Below are 23,064 nucleotides of genomic sequence, written 5' to 3' on the forward strand. Positions count from 1 at the left end.
CTGACTCCAGTGTCACTGACTCACTCACACAGTGTCACCAACTCACCCACAGTGTCACCGACTCACCCACACAGTGTCACTGACTCACCCACACTGTCACTGACTCACCCACACTGTCACCGACTCCACAGTGTCAATGACTCACTCACACAGTGTCACGGACTCACCCACTGTGTCATCGACTCACCCACACAGTGTCACTGACCAACCCACACAGTGTCACCGACTCGCCCACAGTGTCACTGACTCGCCCACAACCTCTACCCCGGTTGAGTAGAGGAGTTTCTCTTGATGGCTGACTGATGGGAGCTTTGAAACGAGTAGAAACAATATGTGTAGGCAGTTAGTTTTTGGCCCATACAGTGTGTGATTAATAGCCACTGGCCCGCTTGCCCATGACAAGTAAAACAACAGTCGGGCCAGTAAATCTCCACCGTCACTGACCCGACTGGCTAGTGATTTTTCATGGGGTCATTTTGTAAATATATCACTCTCTCCGACTTGTTAAGTTATAATATACTTCTAAATCATGCAAGATTAAGGCCTGATAAAAATGTTCATCATATACTATTCACACTTTGCTAAGGATCAAATAATTGATTTAACAGAAAACTATGATGTGGGGTCAAATTTGGTTTAAATATCTAAGCCTATTGTAAGCATGGATCCATGTTTTCAGTATGTCACTGCATCTTGTGGATCCCATACCTGCTATTGACAGGCGATGTGTACTTGTCAATGATGCGTGCCATGATTTGCAAAATGGTTGATTGGTGCCATAAAAAACATTCTTATGGTTACTCGGTTAGTGCATACAGTTAGATTAAGTGGCTGCTTTTCTAAAGATGTGTTACCATATCATTACTTATCCAGTTTTAAATGGATACAATTTCAAATTATAAATCTACGTTTAAGTAAAGTTGCGTGTTTTTGTGATCCTTAGCAAAGTGTGAGTAGTATATTAGCAGCTTAATGATGAAACCTGTGTCTTCATTCAAATTTCGGGCTAGGGAATTTTTTTTAGGGCTACTAACTTTCAGGCATAGCCTAACTGGCTAGCTAAATTTGGAGACGTTACTGTCCAGGTTTCATCCAACTGATAAATCACTGACCATCGGAAGTTATATACACGTACAAGTTCTACGAAAACCAGCAATATTTGTGAGATGAGTGACCGAATATGATTTTATGACGCTTTTAGCAATGTTCCAGCAATACCACTAATGGACTTGGCTCGTGGGGAATCAAACCTGGTTCTTTAGCGAGCAAGTGACATTTAACCAATAGGCTACCCCTTGTCTTACAACGAAATTTCAGAATAACAATGATGATTACATGAAGTAATCTCTTATCTCAGAGAAACTATGTGTTATGTCAACATGCATAAATTTCAAGATCAGTTTTCTAGATAACCAGAGGCTCATATAAGCTGCGTATTTGGGTAAAATATGCATAGAAAATTTCCAATTACACATTGAAAAATAATTGTTGCATACCAATTACGCATTTAAAGTGTTAGATACACAAAACGTTTAAAACGTGTACGGAATATATTTATAAAAATTGCTTGCGTAATGAAAAAGACATTGAATGCTATCAAGTTGTACTGTTAGTATAGGACAAGTGTTGTACTGTCAGTACAGGATGAGTGATTTTGTATGAAATCATTTCCATTATATTTAAGTTGGTTTTGCTTAGGTATGACATAAGGCAGAACATACCTGCTTAGTAAACTTTTTTCTTTTCTTTTCTTTATTTTTTATTCATTTAACCTGCTTAGTAAACTTTATGACATATACTTAGGCAAGTAAAATCACTGAAATACCCACATATTTGAAAGCAGTGGGTAACGGAGAATGAAAAATACAGTGGGTACAGTACCCACATGAGCTAAATCTTATATGGAGCTCTGGATAACACTACTTCTCTGTATCTGAAATGGGAAGAACTTCACAGAAGACCACGAAACTATGTATTACAACTTTTATTTGGTAAAAATTAAATACATCAAGCTCAGACAATGGGCTCAAACCCGATACATACACTGTGTTAAAATGAAACAGAATTAAAACACTACCCCACACTTCCTCATTCACAAGTGTTTTTAAGTGTGTATCAACAAAAGCAGAGATATATCAATGCTTGTTTAGATTTTATCTAGGGGCAAATTTGTGATTTAAACCCATTTTTGTTCGATCATTTTGCCTACAGATCGAAAACAATTAAAAAAATATAAATGTAAGTTTCAGGAATATTGATCAATAAAGGTATATAATTAAACCACAAAACATGCTATTTCTTCTCAACTCATCTAAAATAAAACAAAACTGTTTGGATTTAAATAACAATACCATTCTTATCAACTAAAAGTGTTTGAAATCATTGACATTATACAGGAAGAAGACAAACTGTCTCTAAATGTATTTGCGGTAGTAGCCTTGTTCAAGTTTGTTTAGTGTTTATCACTGGACAATTAGCATGCAGAAAAGATAAAGGTTTTGAAAATATACTGAGAGAAACAAATAAAGGAACACAGGAAAATTCAAGCGTTCCTTTAATATTTCCCAGTTTTCATCACTAGCTTTGAATAGCGCGCTGTGGGAGGAAATCTGAGAATAATCAAAGTAACACTGCCATGAAGTGGTGTTCCCTTATTTGTTTCCCTCAGTATACTAGTTTCCATTGACTTTCACTCCTGACACTGATGCTGAATGAGTAAGTGGGAATGGTGGTACATGATTTACAGCGATGTTCTCGGTACATTAGCAGAACACTAGAAATAGGCCCCATCAAACCCAGGACTTCAGCATGATGAAGGAACACTTTAACCTGTAGGCTACCCCAGTACTTCAGCTGAACTGATCTAGCTTAGAAAGCCCCTATCTCTGAAAACTTGACAACACAAAGTGGTAAACTGACAAAACACGTTTATAATTTCCTTTGCATTTAAGTGTGTAAAACGACACACGGAATCAGATCTGTATAGAATATGTGAAATATTGAAGAATAAATAGAATGGTTGAACCACAGGAATATACACAGTATGCAGGATATACAATATGTATTGTTATTGACCAGTATATACGATACGAACCTGATACTGATACACAATAACTACCCTGTGTACTCAGAATACACATTTTGAGGTTGTCATCAAGCACTATACCCATGGCTTCCAGATCTACAGCATCACATGACAAAATCATGTTCCTTTTTCGTAATGACTACTTGTGATAAAAAATGAAATTGCTTAGGATTGTGCAGTAATTGTGCAGCGACAGACGGGTAAAAGTTATCTGCCAAACAATAGAGTGATAACCCAAACAGAACCCTGTGATGATAACAATACATTAACCCAAGAATGATAACAATAAACAGATATAAAACAATGTAACATATATTTCAGAAAGGTACTTTAAGCACAACATAGACCCTTGAATGCCATTTTGAATTCTGTATCTGTCATCTTTGCCAAATGAGAAGCATTGAGAAATAGATAATTATCATACTCATTATGTGTGCAGCCAGAACAGGAAGTCATCCCTCAAATGACATCTTTAGCTGAACATCTTTGGTCTTGGAACATATGTTATATTTGGGATTACAATTTATCAGTAAAGTACAGATTCTAGTCCTGTTCTTAGGTTGAATTCCATCGGGGATTTGAACCATCACTCTCAGAGTCAAGCACCTAATCGCCAGCACACAAAGTCGGCGATCTAAGCCACTCGGACACACAGCCGCTCCGCCACTGTGGTTCCACAAAAATGGAAGTTGGACACAAGGTAGTCTAGATCACATAGTTTGTGTACCCCTCTTACAAGTGATCTTGGTCTTTGGTCTTGTGGACAAAGCATCTAACAACAGTTCAGAATCCAATCAAATGGTTCAAATCCCATCAACAGACTAAGAAACTTCCAGAGACCTATCATATGACACTTATATTTTTAAATATCTAAACTTAATAATGGAATGCAGAATCAAACTATCAATTTCCGTGCAAATAGTTTCATATGTGGTAAGCCACAGACTTAACGCTAAAGGATTCTCAGGTTAGTATACTTTCAAGACAACAATATCATGAAAAATGATGAAATCATATAAATATCTCACATTTCAGTTAACAATAGTAAACAATGCTTTAGCATAAACATGATAATTCAACAGTGAACAGTTATAAGTACAGACATCAAAATATACCAACTATTGAAACATGTACATGCTCGTAACAACTTAAGTTGATCTGAGATGGAATACGTAATGATTCCACAGGTATACGTTGTCTTGACTTGTATCAATGAGTAGAGGTAATTAACCTGGAGATTATAGTCGGTATGTTCGGCCGCTGGTTTCATATGGGAATTGTTGATGTCATGATAAAAGTCATCCAGTCTGGCACCGGAATGGTTCATCCTGCCCCTGTAAACATAACACAGTGAGTGAGTGAGTTTAGTTTTACGCCACACTCAGCAATATTCTAGCCATTTGGCGGCAGTCTGTAAATAATCGAGTGTGGACCGGACAATCCATTGATCAACAGCATGAGCATCGATCTGCGCAACTGGGAACCGATGACATGTGTCAACCAAGCCAGCAAGTCTGACCATCTTATTACGATAAGCAAGGGTTACTAATGATTTATTTTGCCCGAACCTTCACGGTTAAACATAACACACGTGTGTGTGTGTGTCTTTCAGAGAGAGAGAGAGAGTGTGAGTGAGGTTTTATGCCGCTTTTACCAATATTCCAGTAATATCACGGCAGGGAAAACCAGAAATGAACTTCACACATTGTACCCGTTTTGGGGATAAAACCCGGGTCTTCGGCGTGACAAGGGAACACTTTAACCACAAGGCTACCCCTCCGCCCTAACACAGGTTTGTAGATCAGTTGTAATGTACTGTGTTCCAGTGGACAGAGTGGCTGCCAGGGAGGTGAAGGTTGCCATGACGACATCATGGGTTGACGACAAAGCTACTTGAGAACCGCTTTGAGATTCAGGCAAGCATACTCTATCCACTGATGTACAATGCTTTCTACAGAACATCTCTGAGATATGGAGGTTCAAGTACAATGCTTTCTACAGAACATCCACTATGAAGGTTCAAGTGCTTTCTACAGAACATCTCTGAGATGAGATATGGAACAGGAGATAAAAGTTACAATGCTTTCTAGAGAACATCTCTAGAGAACATCTCTGAGATACAGGTTGGAAGTACAATGCTTTCTAGAGAACATCTCTGAGATATGAAGGTTCAAGTACAACGCTTTCTAGAGAACATCTCTGAGATAAAGAGCTATGCTTTCTAGAGAACATCTCTGAGATATGAAGGTTCAAGTACAACGCTTTCTAGAGAACATCTCTGAGATAAAGGTTGAAGTACAATGCTTTCTAGAGAACATCTCTGAGATAAAGGTTGAAGAACATCTACAGATAAAGGTTCAAGTACAATGCTTTCTAGAGAACATCTCTCAGATAGATAAAGATTCAGAGAACATCTCTCAGATATGAAGGTTGAAGTACAATGCTTTCTAGAGAACATCTCTGAGATATGAAGGTTCAAGTAGAGAACACAATAAAGGTTCAAATTACAATGCTTTCTAGAGAACATCTCTGAGAGGAACATGCTTTCCAGAGAACATCTCTGTATAAAGGTTCAAGTACAATGCTTTCTAGAGAACATCTCTGAGGATATCAAGGTTCAAGTACAATGCTTTCTAGAGAACATCTCTGAGATACAGGTTCAAGTACAATGCTTTCTAGAGAACATCTCTGAGATAAAGGTTCAAGTACAATGCTTTCTAGACAACTCTAAGGTAAAGTTTCAAGTACAATGCTTTCAAGAGAACATCTCTGAAACAGGGCTCCAGGTAAGTTTTCATTATCAGGAGTACGTACTTTTTATTTTTGCAATATAGGAGTACTGGAAAACAATAAGAGTACATTTAGAGTAATGAATGGAATTTAATGGAGTGTCAGTAATCTTGTGTTTCGTTTCATATATGCACCACAACATTGCTACTTTTGTGTAAACAGGTGAATAAACAATAAAACAATACTTTTTCTGATAAATACGTCTGTAAAAGATTCTAAGACCGTACACTATTGCTGTGGTGCATATCTGCTACGTTTTCTAAATTATTTCCTACCGTATCATGCATATTTTATATCCGTACATACGCCGATACGGCCCTTATCTGGAGCCTGTGAAATATAAATGTTGGAAGTACAAGGCTTTCTAGACAACATCTCTGAGATAAAGGTTCCAGTAGAATGCTTTCTAGACAACATCTCTGAGATAAAGGTTCAAGTACAAGGTTAATCTGACATACCTAGTGTTGTGTGTTTTCCTTGTTCAGGCTGTTCAACTGCTGGGCGATGTCTTGTGAATATTGCTTCTTGGCGATCTCATCCTGCACAGCACGGACGTTCACCTCCTTGGCAGCCTTGAACCCTTGAAGGAACCTCGCCCTCTGCTCCTGCACGGGCAGACGTCCACTGTGCACAGGACCTGAACAGACAGTGTTAGTTATAGTGTCAGGGCAGACAGACACAGGACCTGATCAGACAGTGTTAGTTATAGTGTCAGGGCAGACAAACACAGGACCTGAACAGACAGTGTTAGTTATAGTATGAAGGCAGACAGACACAGGACCTGAACAGACAGTGTTAGTTATACTGTGAGGGCAGACAGACACAGGACCTGAACAGACGGTGTTAGTTATACTGTGAGGGCAGACAAACACAGGACCTGAACAGACAGTGTTAGTTATACTGTGAGGGCAGACAAACACAGGACCTGAACAGACAGTGTTAGTTATACTGTGAGGGCAGACAAACACTGAACCTGAACAGACAGTGTTAGTTATAGTATGAAGGCAGACAGACACAGGACCTGAACAGACAGTGTTAGTTATACTGTGAGGGCAGACAGACACAGGACCTGAACAGACGGTGTTAGTTATACTGTGAGGGCAGACAAACACAGGACCTGAACAGACAGTGTTAGTTATACTGTGAGGGCAGACAAACACAGGACCTGAACAGACAGTGTTAGTTATACTGTGAGGGCAGACAAACACAGGACCTGAACAGACAGTGTTAGTTATAGTATGAAGGCAGACAGACACAGGACCTGAACAGACAGTGTTAGTTATAGTATGAAGGCAGACAAACACAGGACCTGAACAGACAGTGTTAGTTATAGTATGAAGGCAGACAGACACAGGACCTGAACAGACAGTGTTAGTTATACTGTGAGGGCAGACAGACACTGGACCTGAACAGACGGTGTTAGTTATACTGTGAGGGCAGACAAACACAGGACCTGAACAGACAGTGTTAGTTATACTGTGAGGGCAGACAAACACAGGACCTGAACAGACAGTGTTAGTTATACTGTGAGGGCAGACAAACACAGGACCTGAACAGACAGTGTTAGTTATACAGTGAGGGCAGACAGACACAGGACCTGAACAGACAGTGTTAGTTATACTGTGAGGGCAGACAGACACTGGACCTGAACAGACAGTGTTAGTTATAGTATGAAGGCAGACAGACACAGGACCTGAACAGACAGTGTTAGTTATAGTATGAAGGCAGACAAACACAGGACCTGAACAGACAGTGTTAGTTATAGTATGAAGGCAGACAGACACAGGACCTGAACAGACAGTGTTAGTTATAGTATGAAGGCAGACAAACACAGGACCTGAACAGACAGTGTTAGTTATACTGTGAGGGCAGACAGACACAGGACCTGAACAGACAGTGTTAGTTATACTGTGAGGGCAGACAGACACTGGACCTGAACAGACAGTGTTAGTTATACTGTGAGGGCAGACAAACACAGGACCTGATCAGACAGTGTTAGTTATACAGTGAGGGCAGACAAACACTGGACCTGAACAGACAGTGTTAGTTATACTGTGAGGGCAGACAGACACAGGACCTGAACAGACAGTGTTAGTTATAGTATGAAGGCAGACAAACACAGGACCTGAACAGACAGTGTTAGTTATACTGTGAGGGCAGACAAACACAGGACCTGAACAGACAGTGTTAGTTATACAGTGAGGGCAGACAAACACTGGACCTGAACAGACAGTGTTAGTTATACTGTGAGGGCAGACAGACACAGGACCTGAACAGACAGTGTTAGTTATAGTATGAAGGCAGACAAACACAGGACCTGAACAGACAGTGTTAGTTATACTGTGAGGGCAGACAAACACAGGACCTGAACAGACAGTGTTAGTTATACTGTGAGGGCAGACAAACACAGTACCTGAACAGACAGTGTTAGTTATACAGTGAGGGCAGACAAACACAGGACCTGAACAGACAGTGTTAGTTATACTGTGAGGGCAGACAGACACAGGACCTGAACAGACAGTGTTAGTTATAGTATGAAGGCAGACAAACACAGGACCTGAACAGACAGTGTTAGTTATACTGTGAGGGCAGACAAACACAGGACCTGAAGAGACAGTGTTAGTTATACAGTGAGGGCAGACAAACACTGGACCTGAACAGACAGTGTTAGTTATACTGTGAGGGCAGACAGACACAGGACCTGAACAGACAGTGTTAGTTATACTGTGAGGGGCAGACAAACACAGGACCTGAACAGACAGTGTTAGTTATACTGTGAGGGCAGACAAACACAGGACCTGAACAGACAGTGTTAGTTATACAGTGAGGGCAGACAAACACTGGACCTGAACAGACAGTGTTAGTTATACTGTGAGGGCAGACAGACACAGGACCTGAACAGACAGTGTTAGTTATAGTATGAAGGCAGACAAACACAGGACCTGAACAGACAGTGTTAGTTATACTGTGAGGGCAGACAGACACAGGACCTGAACAGACAGTGTTAGTTATAGTGTCAGGGCAGACAAACACTCGACCTGAACAGACAGTGTTAGTTATACTGTGAGGGCAGACAAACACAGGACCTGAACAGACAGTGTTAGTTATACTGTGAGGGCAGACAGACACAGGACCTGAACAGACAGTGTTAGTTATACAGTGAGGGCAGACAAACACAGGACCTGAACAGACAGTGTTAGTTATACTGTGAGGGCAGACAAACACTGGACCTGATCAGACAGTGTTAGTTATACTGTGAGGGCAGACAAACACAGGACCTGATCAGACAGTGTTAGTTGTACTGTGAGGGCAGACAAACACTGGACCTGATCAGACAGTGTTAGTTATACTGTGAGGGCAGACAAACACAGGACCTGAACAGACAGTGTTAGTTATACAGTGAGGGCAGACAAACACAGGACCTGAACAGACAGTGTTAGTTATACTGTGAGGGCAGACAGACACAGGACCTGAACAGACAGTGTTAGTTATAGTATGAAGGCAGACAAACACAGGACCTGAACAGACAGTGTTAGTTATACTGTGAGGGCAGACAAACACAGGACCTGAACAGACAGTGTTAGTTATACAGTGAGGGCAGACAAACACTGGACCTGAACAGACAGTGTTAGTTATACTGTGAGGGCAGACAGACACAGGACCTGAACAGACAGTGTTAGTTATAGTATGAAGGCAGACAAACACAGGACCTGAACAGACAGTGTTAGTTATACTGTGAGGGCAGACAAACACAGGACCTGAACAGACAGTGTTAGTTATACAGTGAGGGCAGACAAACACTGGACCTGAACAGACAGTGTTAGTTATACTGTGAGGGCAGACAGACACAGGACCTGAACAGACAGCGTTAGTTATAGTATGAAGGCAGACAAACACAGGACCTGAACAGACAGTGTTAGTTATACTGTGAGGGCAGACAAACACAGGACCTGAACAGACAGTGTTAGTTATACTGTGAGGGCAGACAAACACAGGACCTGAACAGACAGTGTTAGTTATACAGTGAGGGCAGACAAACACTGGACCTGAACAGACAGTGTTAGTTATACTGTGAGGGCAGACAGACACAGGACCTGAACAGACAGTGTTAGTTATAGTATGAAGGCAGACAAACACAGGACCTGAACAGACAGTGTTAGTTATACTGTGAGGGCAGACAGACACAGGACCTGAACAGACAGTGTTAGTTATAGTGTCAGGGCAGACAAACACTCGACCTGAACAGACAGTGTTAGTTATACTGTGAGGGCAGACAAACACAGGACCTGAACAGACAGTGTTAGTTATACTGTGAGGGCAGACAGACACAGGACCTGAACAGACAGTGTTAGTTATACAGTGAGGGCAGACAAACACAGGACCTGAACAGACAGTGTTAGTTATACTGTGAGGGCAGACAAACACTGGACCTGATCAGACAGTGTTAGTTATACTGTGAGGGCAGACAAACACAGGACCTGATCAGACAGTGTTAGTTGTACTGTGAGGGCAGACAAACACTGGACCTGATCAGACAGTGTTAGTTATACTGTGAGGGCAGACAGACACAGGACCTGATCAGACAGTGTTAGTTATACTGTGAGGGCAGACAAACACAGGACCTGAACAGACAGTGTTAGTTATACAGTGACGGCAGACAAACACTGGACCTGAACAGACAGTGTTAGTTATACTGTGAGGGCAGACAGACACAGGACCTGAACAGACAGTGTTAGTTATAGTATGAAGGCAGACAAACACAGGACCTGAACAGACAGTGTTAGTTATACTGTGAGGGCAGACAGACACAGGACCTGAACAGACAGTGTTAGTTATACTGTGAGGGCAGACAAACACTCGACCTGAACAGACAGTGTTAGTTATACTGTGAGGGCAGACAAACACAGGACCTGAACAGACAGTGTTAGTTATACAGTGAGGGCAGACAAACACTGGCCCTGATCAGACAGTGTTAGTTATAGTGTGAGGGCAGACAAACACTGGACCTGATCAGACAGTGTTAGTTATACTGTGAGGGCAGACAAACACTGGACCTGATCAGACAGTGTTAGTTATACTGTGAGGGCAGACAAACACAGGACCTGATCAGACAGTGTTAGTTGTACTGTGAGGGCAGACAAACACTGGACCTGATCAGACAGTGTTAGTTGTACTGTGAGGGCAGACAAACACTGGACCTGATCAGACAGTGTTAGTTATACTGTGAGGGCAGACAGACACAGGACCTGATCAGACAGTGTTAGTTATAGTGTCAGGGCAGACAAACACTGGACCTGATCAGACAGTGTTAGTTATACAGTGAGGGCAGACAGACACTGAACCTGAACAGACAGTGTTAGTTATACTGTGAGGGCAGACAAACACAGGACCTGAACAGACAGTGTTAGTTATACTGTGAGGGCAGACAGACACAGGACCTGAACAGACAGTGTTAGTTATACTGTGAGGGCAGACAAACACAGGACCTGAACAGACAGTGTTAGTTATACTGTGAGGGCAGACAAACACAGGACCTGAACAGACAGTGTTATTTATACTTTGAGGGCAGACAAACACAGGACCTGAACAGACAGTGTTAGTTATAGTATGAAGGCAGACAGACACTGAACCTGAACAGACAGTGTTAGTTATAGTGTCAGGGCAGACAAACACAGGACCTGATCAGACAGTGTTAGTTATACTGTGAGGGCAGACAGACACTGAACCTGAACAGACAGTGTTAGTTATACTGTGAGGGCAGACAAACACTGGACCTGAAGAGACAGTGTTAGTTGTACTGTGAGGGCAGACAGACACAGGACCTGAACAGACGGTGTTAGTTATACTGTGAGGGCAGACAAACACAGGACCTGAACAGACAGTGTTAGTTATACTGTGAGGGCAGACAAACACAGGACCTGAACAGACAGTGTTAGTTATACTGTGAGGGCAGACAAACACAGGACCTGAACAGACAGTGTTAGTTATAGTATGAAGGCAGACAGACACAGGACCTGAACAGACAGTGTTAGTTATACTGTGAGGGCAGACAGACACAGGACCTGATCAGACAGTGTTAGTTATAGTGTCAGGGCAGACAAACACTGGACCTGATCAGACAGTGTTAGTTATACAGTGAGGGCAGACAAACACAGGACCTGATCAGACAGTGTTAGTTATACTGTGAGGGCAGACAGACACTGAACCTGAACAGACAGTGTTAGTTATACTGTGAGGGCAGACAAACACTGGACCTGAAGAGACAGTGTTAGTTGTACTGTGAGGGCAGACAAACACTGGACCTGATCAGACAGTGTTAGTTATACTGTGAGGGCAGACAAACACTGGACCTGAACAGACAGTGTTAGTTATAGTGTGAGGGCAGACAAACACAGGACCTGATCAGACAGTGTTAGTTATACTGTGAGGGCAGACAAACACCGGACCTGATCAGACAGTGTTAGTTGTACTGTGAGGGCAGACAAACACCGGACCTGATCAGACAGTGTTAGTTATAGTGTGAGGGCAGACAAACACCGGACCTGATCAGACAGTGTTAGTTATAGTGTGAGGGCAGACAAACACAGGACCTGATCAGACAGTGTTAGTTATACAGTGAGGGCAGACAAACACAGGACCTGATCAGACAGTGTTAGTTATACTGTGAGGGCAGACAAACACTGGACCTGAACAGACAGTGTTAGTTATAGTGTGAGGGCAGACAAACACAGGACCTGATCAGACAGTGTTAGTTATACTGTGAGGGCAGACAAACACTGGACCTGATCAGACAGTGTTAGTTATACTGTGAGGGCAGACAAACACAGGACCTGATCAGACAGTGTTAGTTATACTGTGAGGGCAGACAAACACTGGACCTGATCAGACAGTGTTAGTTATACTGTGAGGGCAGACAAACACAGGACCTGATCAGACAGTGTTAGTTATACTGTGAGGGCAGACAAACACAGGACCTGATCAGACAGTGTTAGTTATACTGTGAGGGCAGACAAACACAGGACCTGATCAGACAGTGTTAGTTGTACTGTGAGGGCAGACAAACACAGGACCTGATCAGACAGTGTTAGTTATAGTGTGAGGGCAGACAAACACAGGACCTGATCAGACAGTGTTAGTTATACTGTGAGGGCAGACAGACACAGGACCTGATCAGACAGTGTTAGTTATAGTGTCAGGGCAGACAAACACTGGACCTGATCAGACAGTGTTAGTTATACAGTGAGGGCAGACAAACACAGGACCTGATCAGACAGTGTTAGTTATACTGTGAGGGCAGACAAACACTCGACCTGAACAGACAGTGTTAGTTATAGTGTGAGGGCAGACAAACACAGGACCTGATCAGACAGTGTTAGTTATACTGTGAGGGCAGACAAACACTGGACCTGATCAGACAGTATTAGTTATATGTGTGTGAGGCAGACAAACACAGGACCTGATCAGACAGTGTTAGTTATACTGTGAGGGCAGACAAACACTGGACCTGATCAGACAGTGTTAGTTATACTGTGAGGGCAGACAAACACAGGACCTGATCAGACAGTGTTAGTTATACTGTGAGGGCAGACAAACACAGGACCTGATCAGACAGTGTTAGTTATACTGTGAGGGCAGACAAACACAGGACCTGATCAGATTATTGCACTCATGTTGACCAGGTGCAGTATATGTTACAACTCCTTTAAAATGCATCTAACAAGCGAAGTTTGTATTTGATGCATGCAAGCACGCACGCACAATGCAGTAGTGAGATTATTCACACTCAATGCTGAATTTACCTGCAAAATACAATATCATATTCATAACAAGCTGCACCCATGACTTGTTAATATTTTAATGTTCAATGAACACAGACTTCAGCTGGAAAAACAGCATGATGAGGAATTTTAACTGACTTGGAGCAAAATTGACTTCAAGCCCTGAGTGAGTGACTTGGTTTTACCACTTTTAGCAATATTCCAGCAATATCACAGCGGGGACACCAGGAATGGACTTCACACATTGTTCCCATGTGGGGTGAGGTGAGGTGAAATTGGGTTTAACGTCTATATGACTAAATGCTTGAGAATATTAATAGAGTCTGGACCAGACATAGTGAGCAACAGCATGAGCATCGACAATGCATGACATGTGTGTATGTGTATGTGCAGCTGCTTGTACTAGCCCAGGCTGAAGCTGGTTTTATAGTGCTAGCCCACTGAGATACCATGCCGCAGTGAAGCATGAATACCCCTCTCAGACACATCATACTGACTCCCGAGCCGACCAATTCTTGTTGTACCCATAAATGCCGAGAGCCAGGCAGGGACCAACAAGTACCATATTTTAACGTCTTTTGGTATGACGCAGTCGAGGATCGAACCCACGACCTTCCGCTCTCTGGGCGGACGCTCTAACCACTACACCACGGAGGCGGTTCCCATGAGGGGAATCGAACCAGGATCGAGCGAACGCTTCAAGCACTGGGCTTCCCCACCGCCCCATCAAGCCCTGAGAGTTGACTGTATGTATATTTGTAGCAAGTCTTACCAGGTACTCCTGTATTTCTCTTGTCCTTCCCGCATGGCGCCCCGGTACACACCCAGTCTCCACACGCACAGACACTGAAACAACAAAACATCTTCTTACACACCTCAAGATGTGTGAGCATCTGCCAGGGGCAAGGAGGTAACTGAAAGTCCAGTCTCCACCCTTGTCGAACTATACTACCCATCAAAAGTTTAGATTCACTAGTGTAAATGTAGCCACTTACTTCTGGCAACTGTTCTAAACTAGATTTTGCAAAATATTCCATAAGTTTAAAGGTATTGTTTACACATGAACTAATATATTGTAAACAAATTCGTAACGTTGAAAAGATTATTGTTGTGAGTTCAACAAATCTTTACACCAAAACACAGCTGTTCACATGCACGATATCTGCACATGCTTTTCAGCAATTTGATGCAAGATCATCGTGCAATTCATCTGCATAAAGTTTGCAGTTGGTTCCCCAAGTTAGTGGAGAAATTCATCTTTGATGTAACATATATATTTACATAACATTTGGTGAGTGCTTTAAGTGAGTCTAAACTTTTGATGGGTAGTATAAGATGGAATTTAGGGGTTTGGCTGCATTGACAAGTCTATCGAATCAAAATCATGGAACAAAAATTGACATTTGTTTCATCAAAAAGAAAGTTCAGATCTCAATACGTAGTTGTCAGATCTCCACATAGTAGACAGATCTTCGTACAGATATCATCACGATCATATCACAGTGAAGGTCTGATTGCAACAAATCTTCATGAGAAAATATTGTATGTTTGACTTTGAAAACTAATTTTGGCTGGTGATCATGCTTGGTGTGATGGGAATAGCCCCTGACTGTTGTTTGTTTGTTGTGATATTCCAATATTCCAGCTGTCACAGTCCAGACCAGACAATCCAGTGATCAACAGCATGAGCACCGGTCTATGCAATTGGGAAACGATGACAAGTGTCAACAAAGTCAGTGAGCCTGACCATCTGATCCCATGAGATCCCAACAAGCATGGGTTGCTGAAGACCAAGCCAGATCTACTAATCTACTACTGCATACCACACATTACAGTCCACCTGCGTCTCATCACCATCCTTGTACTGCTTGTCTTCCAGCTGACAATCTGTAGGCAGAAACAAAAATCAATTTTGAGTCAGTAAGCTGGAGTTCACTAGACTTTCAATTCTGCTTTGTTATTAACCCCACACAGATACTAAACCCCCTCACAACACACACACCCCCCCCAGCCCCCCCCAGGATCCATCACAAAGTGAGACACCACACAGGATCCATCACAAAATGAGACATCACACAGGATCCATTACAAAGTGAGACATCACACAGAATCCATCACACAGGATCCATCACACAGGATCAATCACAAAATGAGACATCACACAGGATCCATCACACAGGATCCATCACACAGTGAGACATCACACAGGATCCATCACAAAGTGAGACACCACACAGGATCCATCACAAAGTGAGACACCACACAGGATCCATCACAAAGTGAGACACCACACAGGATCCATCACAAAGTGAGACATCACACAGGATCCATCACAAAGTGAGACATCACACAGGATCCATCACAAAGTGAGACATCACACAGGATCCATCACAAAGTGAGACATCACACAGGATCCATCACACAGGATCCATCACAAAGTGAGACACCACACAGGATCCATCACAAAGTGAGACACCATACAGGATCCATCACAAAGTGAGACATCACACAGGATCCATCACAAAGTGAGACATCACACAGGATCCATCACAAAGTGAGACATCACACAGGATCCATCACAAAGTGAGACACCACACAGGATCCATCACAAATTGAGACACCACACAGGATCCATCACAAAGTGAAGGACATCACAAAGTGAGACATCACAAAGTGAGACATCACAAAGTGAGACATCACACAGGATCCATCACAAAGTGAGACATCACACAGGATCCATCACAAAGTGAGACACCACACAGGATCCATCACAAAGTGAGACACCACACAGGATCCATCACAAAGTGAGACACCACACAGGATCCATCACAAAGTGAGACACCACACAGGATCCATCACAAAGTGAGACACCACACAGGATCCATCACAAAGTGAGACACCACACAGGATCCATCACAAAGTGAGACATCACACAGGATCCATCACAAAGTGAGACATCACACAGGATCCATCACAAAGTGAGACACCACACAGGATCCATCACAAAGTGAGACACCACAAAGTGAGACACCACAAAGTGAGACACCACAAAGTGAGACACCACACAGGATCCATCACAAAGTGAGACATCACACAGGATCCATCACAAAGTGAGACATCACAAAGTGAGACATCACACAGTGAGACATCACACAGGATCCATCACAAAGTGAGACATCACACAGGATCCATCACAAAGTGAGACATCACACAGGATCCATCACAAAGTGAGACACCACACAGGATCCATCACAAAGTGAGACACCACACAGGATCCATCACAAAGTGAGACATCACAAAGTGAGACATCACAAAGTGAGACATCACACAGGATCCATCACAAAGTGAGACATCACACAGGATCCATCACAAAGTGAGACACCACACAGGATCCATCACAAAGTGAGACACCACACAGGATCCATCACAAAGTGAGACACCACAAAGTGAGACATCACACAGGATCCATCACAAAGTGAGACATCACACAGGATCCATCACAAAGTGAGACATCACAAAGTGAGACATCACACAGGATCCATCACAAAGTGAGACATCACACAGGATCCATCACAAAGTGAGACACCACACAGGATCCATCACAAAGTGAGACATCACACAGGATCCATCACAAAGTGAGACATCACACAGGATCCATCACAAAGTGAGACATCACACAGGATCCATCACAAAGTGAGACATCACACAGGATCCATCACAAATTGAGACATCACACAGGATCCATCACAAAGTGAGACACCACACAGGATCCATCACAAAGTGAGACACCACACAGGATCCATCACAAAGTGAGACACCACACAGGATCCATCACAAAGTGAGACACCACACAGGATCCATCACAAAGGGAGACATCAGTGCCCACCTTTTGGTGGAGCTACAAAGTTGTTGGGCTGTAGCAGCTTCCGCAGCTCGGGTTCTTTGAGGACCCAGTTCTGTTTGACGGAGGCAGCGCTGATTAGGGCATCAATACACAGAGCTCTGCAAAACAATTAAACTGCATAGTGACCGCACTTATAAACCTCCAGTGATGTCACTCTATTGTTCTAGCGAGGCAGTATTTCTTGTCATATTAGGGGGCATTACTTCATATCGTCCCTCTGCCGGGGGATTTTCTGAGGAATAGCCCTTGACTTTGAATTATTACTTGTTTTAAAGATTGATACAACTTTGTCTTGCCATCACTGAATGCGATCGTAAAATATGACATTATTGAAAACTTCCAACATGTAGTGCCGACATCCGGTTTCGAACCCGCAACCCTTTGCTTACTAGCTTGGTGGTTTTATCCACTAGGCTACGGCGGATCACTGTGAAGAATGAGATTGTTTGTCGGCATGAACCGTGTGTTCCTCCCAAAATGGGTAGTGCAGGCAGCGTACGTGCAGGACACGGGTAGCGCGTGCAGAGCACGTGAAATTGCGAGTGCAAGGCTAGGCATCGGCTGTCAGTCTCATCCCAGTTGCTTTCAACAGTAAATACCAAACATTGAAATTATATCTAACGTATGTCTCCGGTCGGTTTATAAGATGGATAAAGCCTGGCCAGCGAAAACATCCTTCCTTCTTCATAATGCCCACGGGTCATGCTTTATCCTATACATAAGCCATACCTATCAGTTTATCTGAAGGTTACACTTTCATCAAACCTTTTCTCTAGTGTTAAAAAACCACAACACTGTGTCACTTCGAATAAGAGAAAACGGTTTTATCAGTGAAGATGTCTAATTAGCAATTTAACATCACAAAACAAAGTAATTTACCAGTTCAGTTCTGATTTGTTTTTGCTAGGCATTGTATTGCATGCAGGGATTAAGATTACTGTTGTATTTGCCCGAAATAGCAATGAGTTGTGCACACATTTCCGCATCTGCCGGTGATTCATCTGAAATTCACCTCAACAATATAGAATTTTGATGCAGTAATCAGAAAAAATAGAATCCAAGACTATTATTTCGCCAAAAGAAATATATTCCAGCATTGCGTTATTTCAACTTCATGTTTTGCTCCATAAATGTAAAATAATGATAACAATAACTAAGGTCATGGCGGAGCACTCTGGTCTATTGTCGCATGCTTTTTATGTTTGGAACTATTTGACCTTTCACCACTGTGGTTTAGCACAATCTTGGCCATGCTATTACAAACATGAATTTTAATGAAAAAAATTACATATACATGTCCATTTTCTGTAAACTAGTCATTTCATTTCGAGTTGTTTAAGTGGAGGCAATATGACAGTGGTTGCTGTGAATGATGTAAACGAAAGTACACACGAATTTGCTGCACTTAATGTGTACATTATTGAAAGACATTTTGAGCAAATTTATAAAATAGTATATATAAGTTTGGGCATGAAAAGACCATGTTTTGATACAAGATAGTGTAACAACAAGATTAACTTGCATAATTCAGTGCAGATTTGGTGATATTCTATTTTCGATGACTGATCACAACAAGAAGATGTACGATGTTAGTGTGCTCTGGCTTATTTACCAGACATACCATTTTGATCAAAATGTTTTGCTTAAGATAAGACTTTGGCTTATATATGACATCAACTATACAATAGTATTGATGCTTTGTCTGTTATTATTTGCACTCAATGTTCAATTTTAGAGAAATTGACTGATCAAATCTGCGCCTGACATTAAGTGATGGACATTATGAGCAGATTTATGAAATATGAGTTAGTATGGTTTTACGCCGCTTTTAGCAATATTCCAGCAATATCATGGCTGGGGGACACCAGAAATGGGCTTCACACATTGTGCCCTTATAGGCAATCGAACCCGGGTCTTCAGTGTGACGAGCAGACGCTTTAACCATTAAGCTACCCCACCGCCCCTATGAAACATGAGCTTTCAGTGATATGATGTTTAATACAGTCATACCACATAATACATCATCAAATCATTTAAGAAATAAAATATGAAGAAGACAGAAATCCAGTATGATTTCTGAGTTGTTTTACGCCACACTCAGCAATATTCCGTCTGTATGGTAGCAGTCTGTAAATAATCAAATCTGGATCAGATAATCCAGTGATCAACAGCATGAGCATTGATCTACGTAATTAGGGACACAACTTTGCTAGTTAATCATGTGATGACACACTCCTCAACATGCAAGCTATATGATGTCTGAGAATGGCTGAGAGTCTAGACCAGATAATCCAGTGATTGACATCAAGCATTGACTCAGGATATGATAACATGTGTCAGCAAGCCTGACCACCCGATCCTGTCATTAAAGAATAATATATTGGTTACCAATTAATTGGCAAATGCTACCTTTCTGAGAAGTGAAACCACAACTATATAAGATTTCTGAGACACATATATTCAACAGTGGCCGGTTAGTGCAGTGGTCAAAGCGTTCACTTATTGGCTCATACAAATACATGGGTACTGTGCATGAAATCGTTTTCTTGTGTTCCACCTCTGAATTTGCTTGAATACCATAAAATGTGGGAAAAATATATACTATCTTGTAGTTTTTTTCGTACCTAAGAATGTGTGCATCAGTGTCCTTGATATCTGTCTTGGACACCTCCAGGCACTGCAGCATCTCATCGGCGTCCAGAATGCTGTTCTTGTCGTGGTCACACTCCCGGAACAGCTGCTTCACCGTCTGGCGTTGTACGGTCTACCTGCAACCATCGATACAACAGCGTTACTGAAGGGCATTGTATAGTCGACCTGCAACTATCGATACAACAGCATTACTGAAGGGCATTGTATGGTCTACCTGCAACCATCGATACAACAGCATTACTGAAGGGCATTGTATGGTCTACCTGCAACCATCAATACAACAGCATTAATGAAGGGCATTGTATGGTCTACCTGCAACCATTGATACAACAGCATTACTGAAGGGCATTGTATGGTCTACCTGCAACCATCGATACAACAGCATTACTGAAGGGCATTGTATGGTCTACCTGCAACCATCGATACAACAGCATTACTGAAGGGCATTGTATGGTCTACCTGCAACCATCAATACAACAGCATTACTGAAGGGCATTGTATGGTCTACCTGCAACCATTAATACAACAGCATTACTGAAGGGCATTGTATAGTCGACCTGCAACCATCGATACAACAGCATTACTGAAGGGCACTGTATAGTCTACCTGCAACCATTAATACAACAGCTTTACTGAAGGGCATTGTATAGTCGACCTGCAACCATCGATACAACAGCATTACTGAAGGGCACTGTATAGTCGACCTGCAACCATCGATACAAAAGCATTATTCAGGGGCATTGTATAGTCCACCTGCAACCATCGATACAACAGCTTTACTGAGGGCATTGTATAGTCGACCTGCAACCATCGATACAACAGCATTACTGAGGGCATTGTATAGTGGACCTGCAACCATCGATACAACAGCATTACTGAGGGCATTGTATAGTCGACCTGCAACCATCGATACAACAGCATTACTGAGGGCATTGTATAGTCTACCTGCAACCATCGATACAAAAGCATTACTGAAGGGCATTTTTAGTCGACCTGCAACTATCGATACAACAGCATTACTGAGGGCATTGTATAGTCTGCCTGCAACCATCGATACAACAGCATTACTGAAGGGCATTGTATAGTCGACCTGCAACCATCGATACAACAGCGTTACTGAAGGGCACTGTAGGGTCTGCCTGCAACCATTGATACAACAGCATTACTGAGGGCATTGTATAGTCTGCCTGCAACCATCGATACAACAGCATTACTGAAGGGCATTGTATAGTGGACCTGCAACCATCGATACAACAGCATTACTGAAGGGCATTGTATAGTCTACCTGCAACCATCGATACAACAGCATTACTGAGGGCATTGTATAGTCTGCCTGCAACCATCGATACAACAGCATTACTGAAGGGCATTGTATAGTCGACCTGCAACCATCGATACAACAGCGTTACTGAAGGGCACTGTAGGGTCTGCCTGCAACCATTGATAAAACAGCATTACTGAAGGGCATTGTATAGTCTACCTGCAACCATCGATACAACAGCATTACTGAAGGGCATTGTATAGTCGACCTGCAACCATCGATACAACAACATTACTGAAGGGCATTATATAGTCTACCTGCAACTATCGATACAACAGCATTATTGAGGGCATTGTATAGTCGACCTGCAACCATCGATACAACAGCATTACTGAGGGCATTGTATAGTCAACCTGCAACCATTGATACAACAGCATTACTGAAGGGCAGTGAAGGGTCTGCCTGCAACCATCGATACAACAGCATTATTGAGGGGCATTGTTTGGTCTACCTGTAAATAATCGAGTCTGGACCAGACAATCCAGTGATCAACAGCATGAGCATCAGTCTCCACAGTTGGGATACGATGACATGTTTCAACCAAGTCAGCGAGTCTGATGACCCCATCCTGCAAGTCGCTTCTTACTACAAGCATAGGTTACTGAAGATCAGTTCTAACCCAGATCTGATGTATTCCTGTAATTAATATATGAACATAATTTTGCATCAGTTGTATATTTTCCACCAGCGTCAATGGTGTACCTTCAGACACTGCTCTGTGCTTGATCCAGTCCACAAGCAGACGTCGCAGTTCATCTCTCTGGACCTGGTAACACACCAGGGGGGGATTCTGTTTCCCAGACTTCTTCTCAACACCATTCACAGGAACATCGTTGTTGCCTACGAGAGGGGAGATAACTCTGGTTATACAGACATGAGAAGAGTTGTTTCAAGTGTCATCACTAGTCATATTGTAATGCCAAACAGATGCATATACCCGTACTGCTTATATTTATAACACAATATGCAATCATTCAAATATACTTACCAAATGCTGCACACATCATAGATATACTACATGAAAGAATGTTAAGAACCCCAATTTCTTTCAAACGACTAAACTTAATTTTTCACATGAATAAATGTGTTCTTTGACTGAACTGGTTTGTCTGATGCTAAACTGTGGATTGTCTGATGTTATACTGTTGATTGTCTGATGCTAAACTGTGGATTGTCTGATGTTATACTGTTGATTGTCTGATGTCATACTGAGAATTGTCTGATGTTATACTGTTAATTGTCTGATGTTATACTGGTGATTGTCTGATGTCATACTGAGAATTGTCTGATGTTATACTGTTAATTGTCTGATGTCATCCTGTGGATTGTCTGATGTTATACTGTGGATTGTCTGATGTTATGCTGTGGATTGTCTGATGTTATACTGTTGATTGTCTGATGCTAAACTGTGGATTGTCTGATGTTATACTGGTGATTGTCTGATGTCATCCTGTTAATTGTCTGATGCTATACCGTTGATTGTTTGATGTCATACTGAGGATTGTCTGATGTCATACTGTGGATTGTCTGATGT

General features: G+C 42.2%; 1 protein-coding gene across 1 annotated transcript in view; it reads right to left on the bottom strand.

The window, feature by feature from the left end:
- Window positions 1–1,969: 1,969 nt before the first annotated feature.
- Window positions 1,970–23,064, bottom strand: part of LOC124261331 (follistatin-related protein 1-like) — a 45,571-nt gene continuing 24,476 nt past the window's right edge. The window contains exons 5-11 of the mRNA XM_046695642.1: window positions 22,216–22,370; window positions 20,182–20,306; window positions 17,540–17,655; window positions 15,477–15,540; window positions 14,426–14,499; window positions 6,334–6,512; window positions 1,970–4,419 (exon numbers count right to left, since the gene is read on the bottom strand). Coding sequence (XP_046551598.1) covers window positions 6,334–6,512; window positions 14,426–14,499; window positions 15,477–15,540; window positions 17,540–17,655; window positions 20,182–20,306; window positions 22,216–22,370 — 713 coding nt within the window. The 3' untranslated portion in view covers window positions 1,970–4,419. The remainder of the gene's footprint in view (window positions 4,420–6,333; window positions 6,513–14,425; window positions 14,500–15,476; window positions 15,541–17,539; window positions 17,656–20,181; window positions 20,307–22,215; window positions 22,371–23,064) is intronic.

This window comes from Haliotis rubra, unplaced genomic scaffold (genome assembly GCF_003918875.1).
Source record: "Haliotis rubra isolate DU_JTF1 unplaced genomic scaffold, ASM391887v1 Scf797, whole genome shotgun sequence".
NCBI classification, from domain to species: domain Eukaryota; kingdom Metazoa; phylum Mollusca; class Gastropoda; order Lepetellida; family Haliotidae; genus Haliotis; species Haliotis rubra.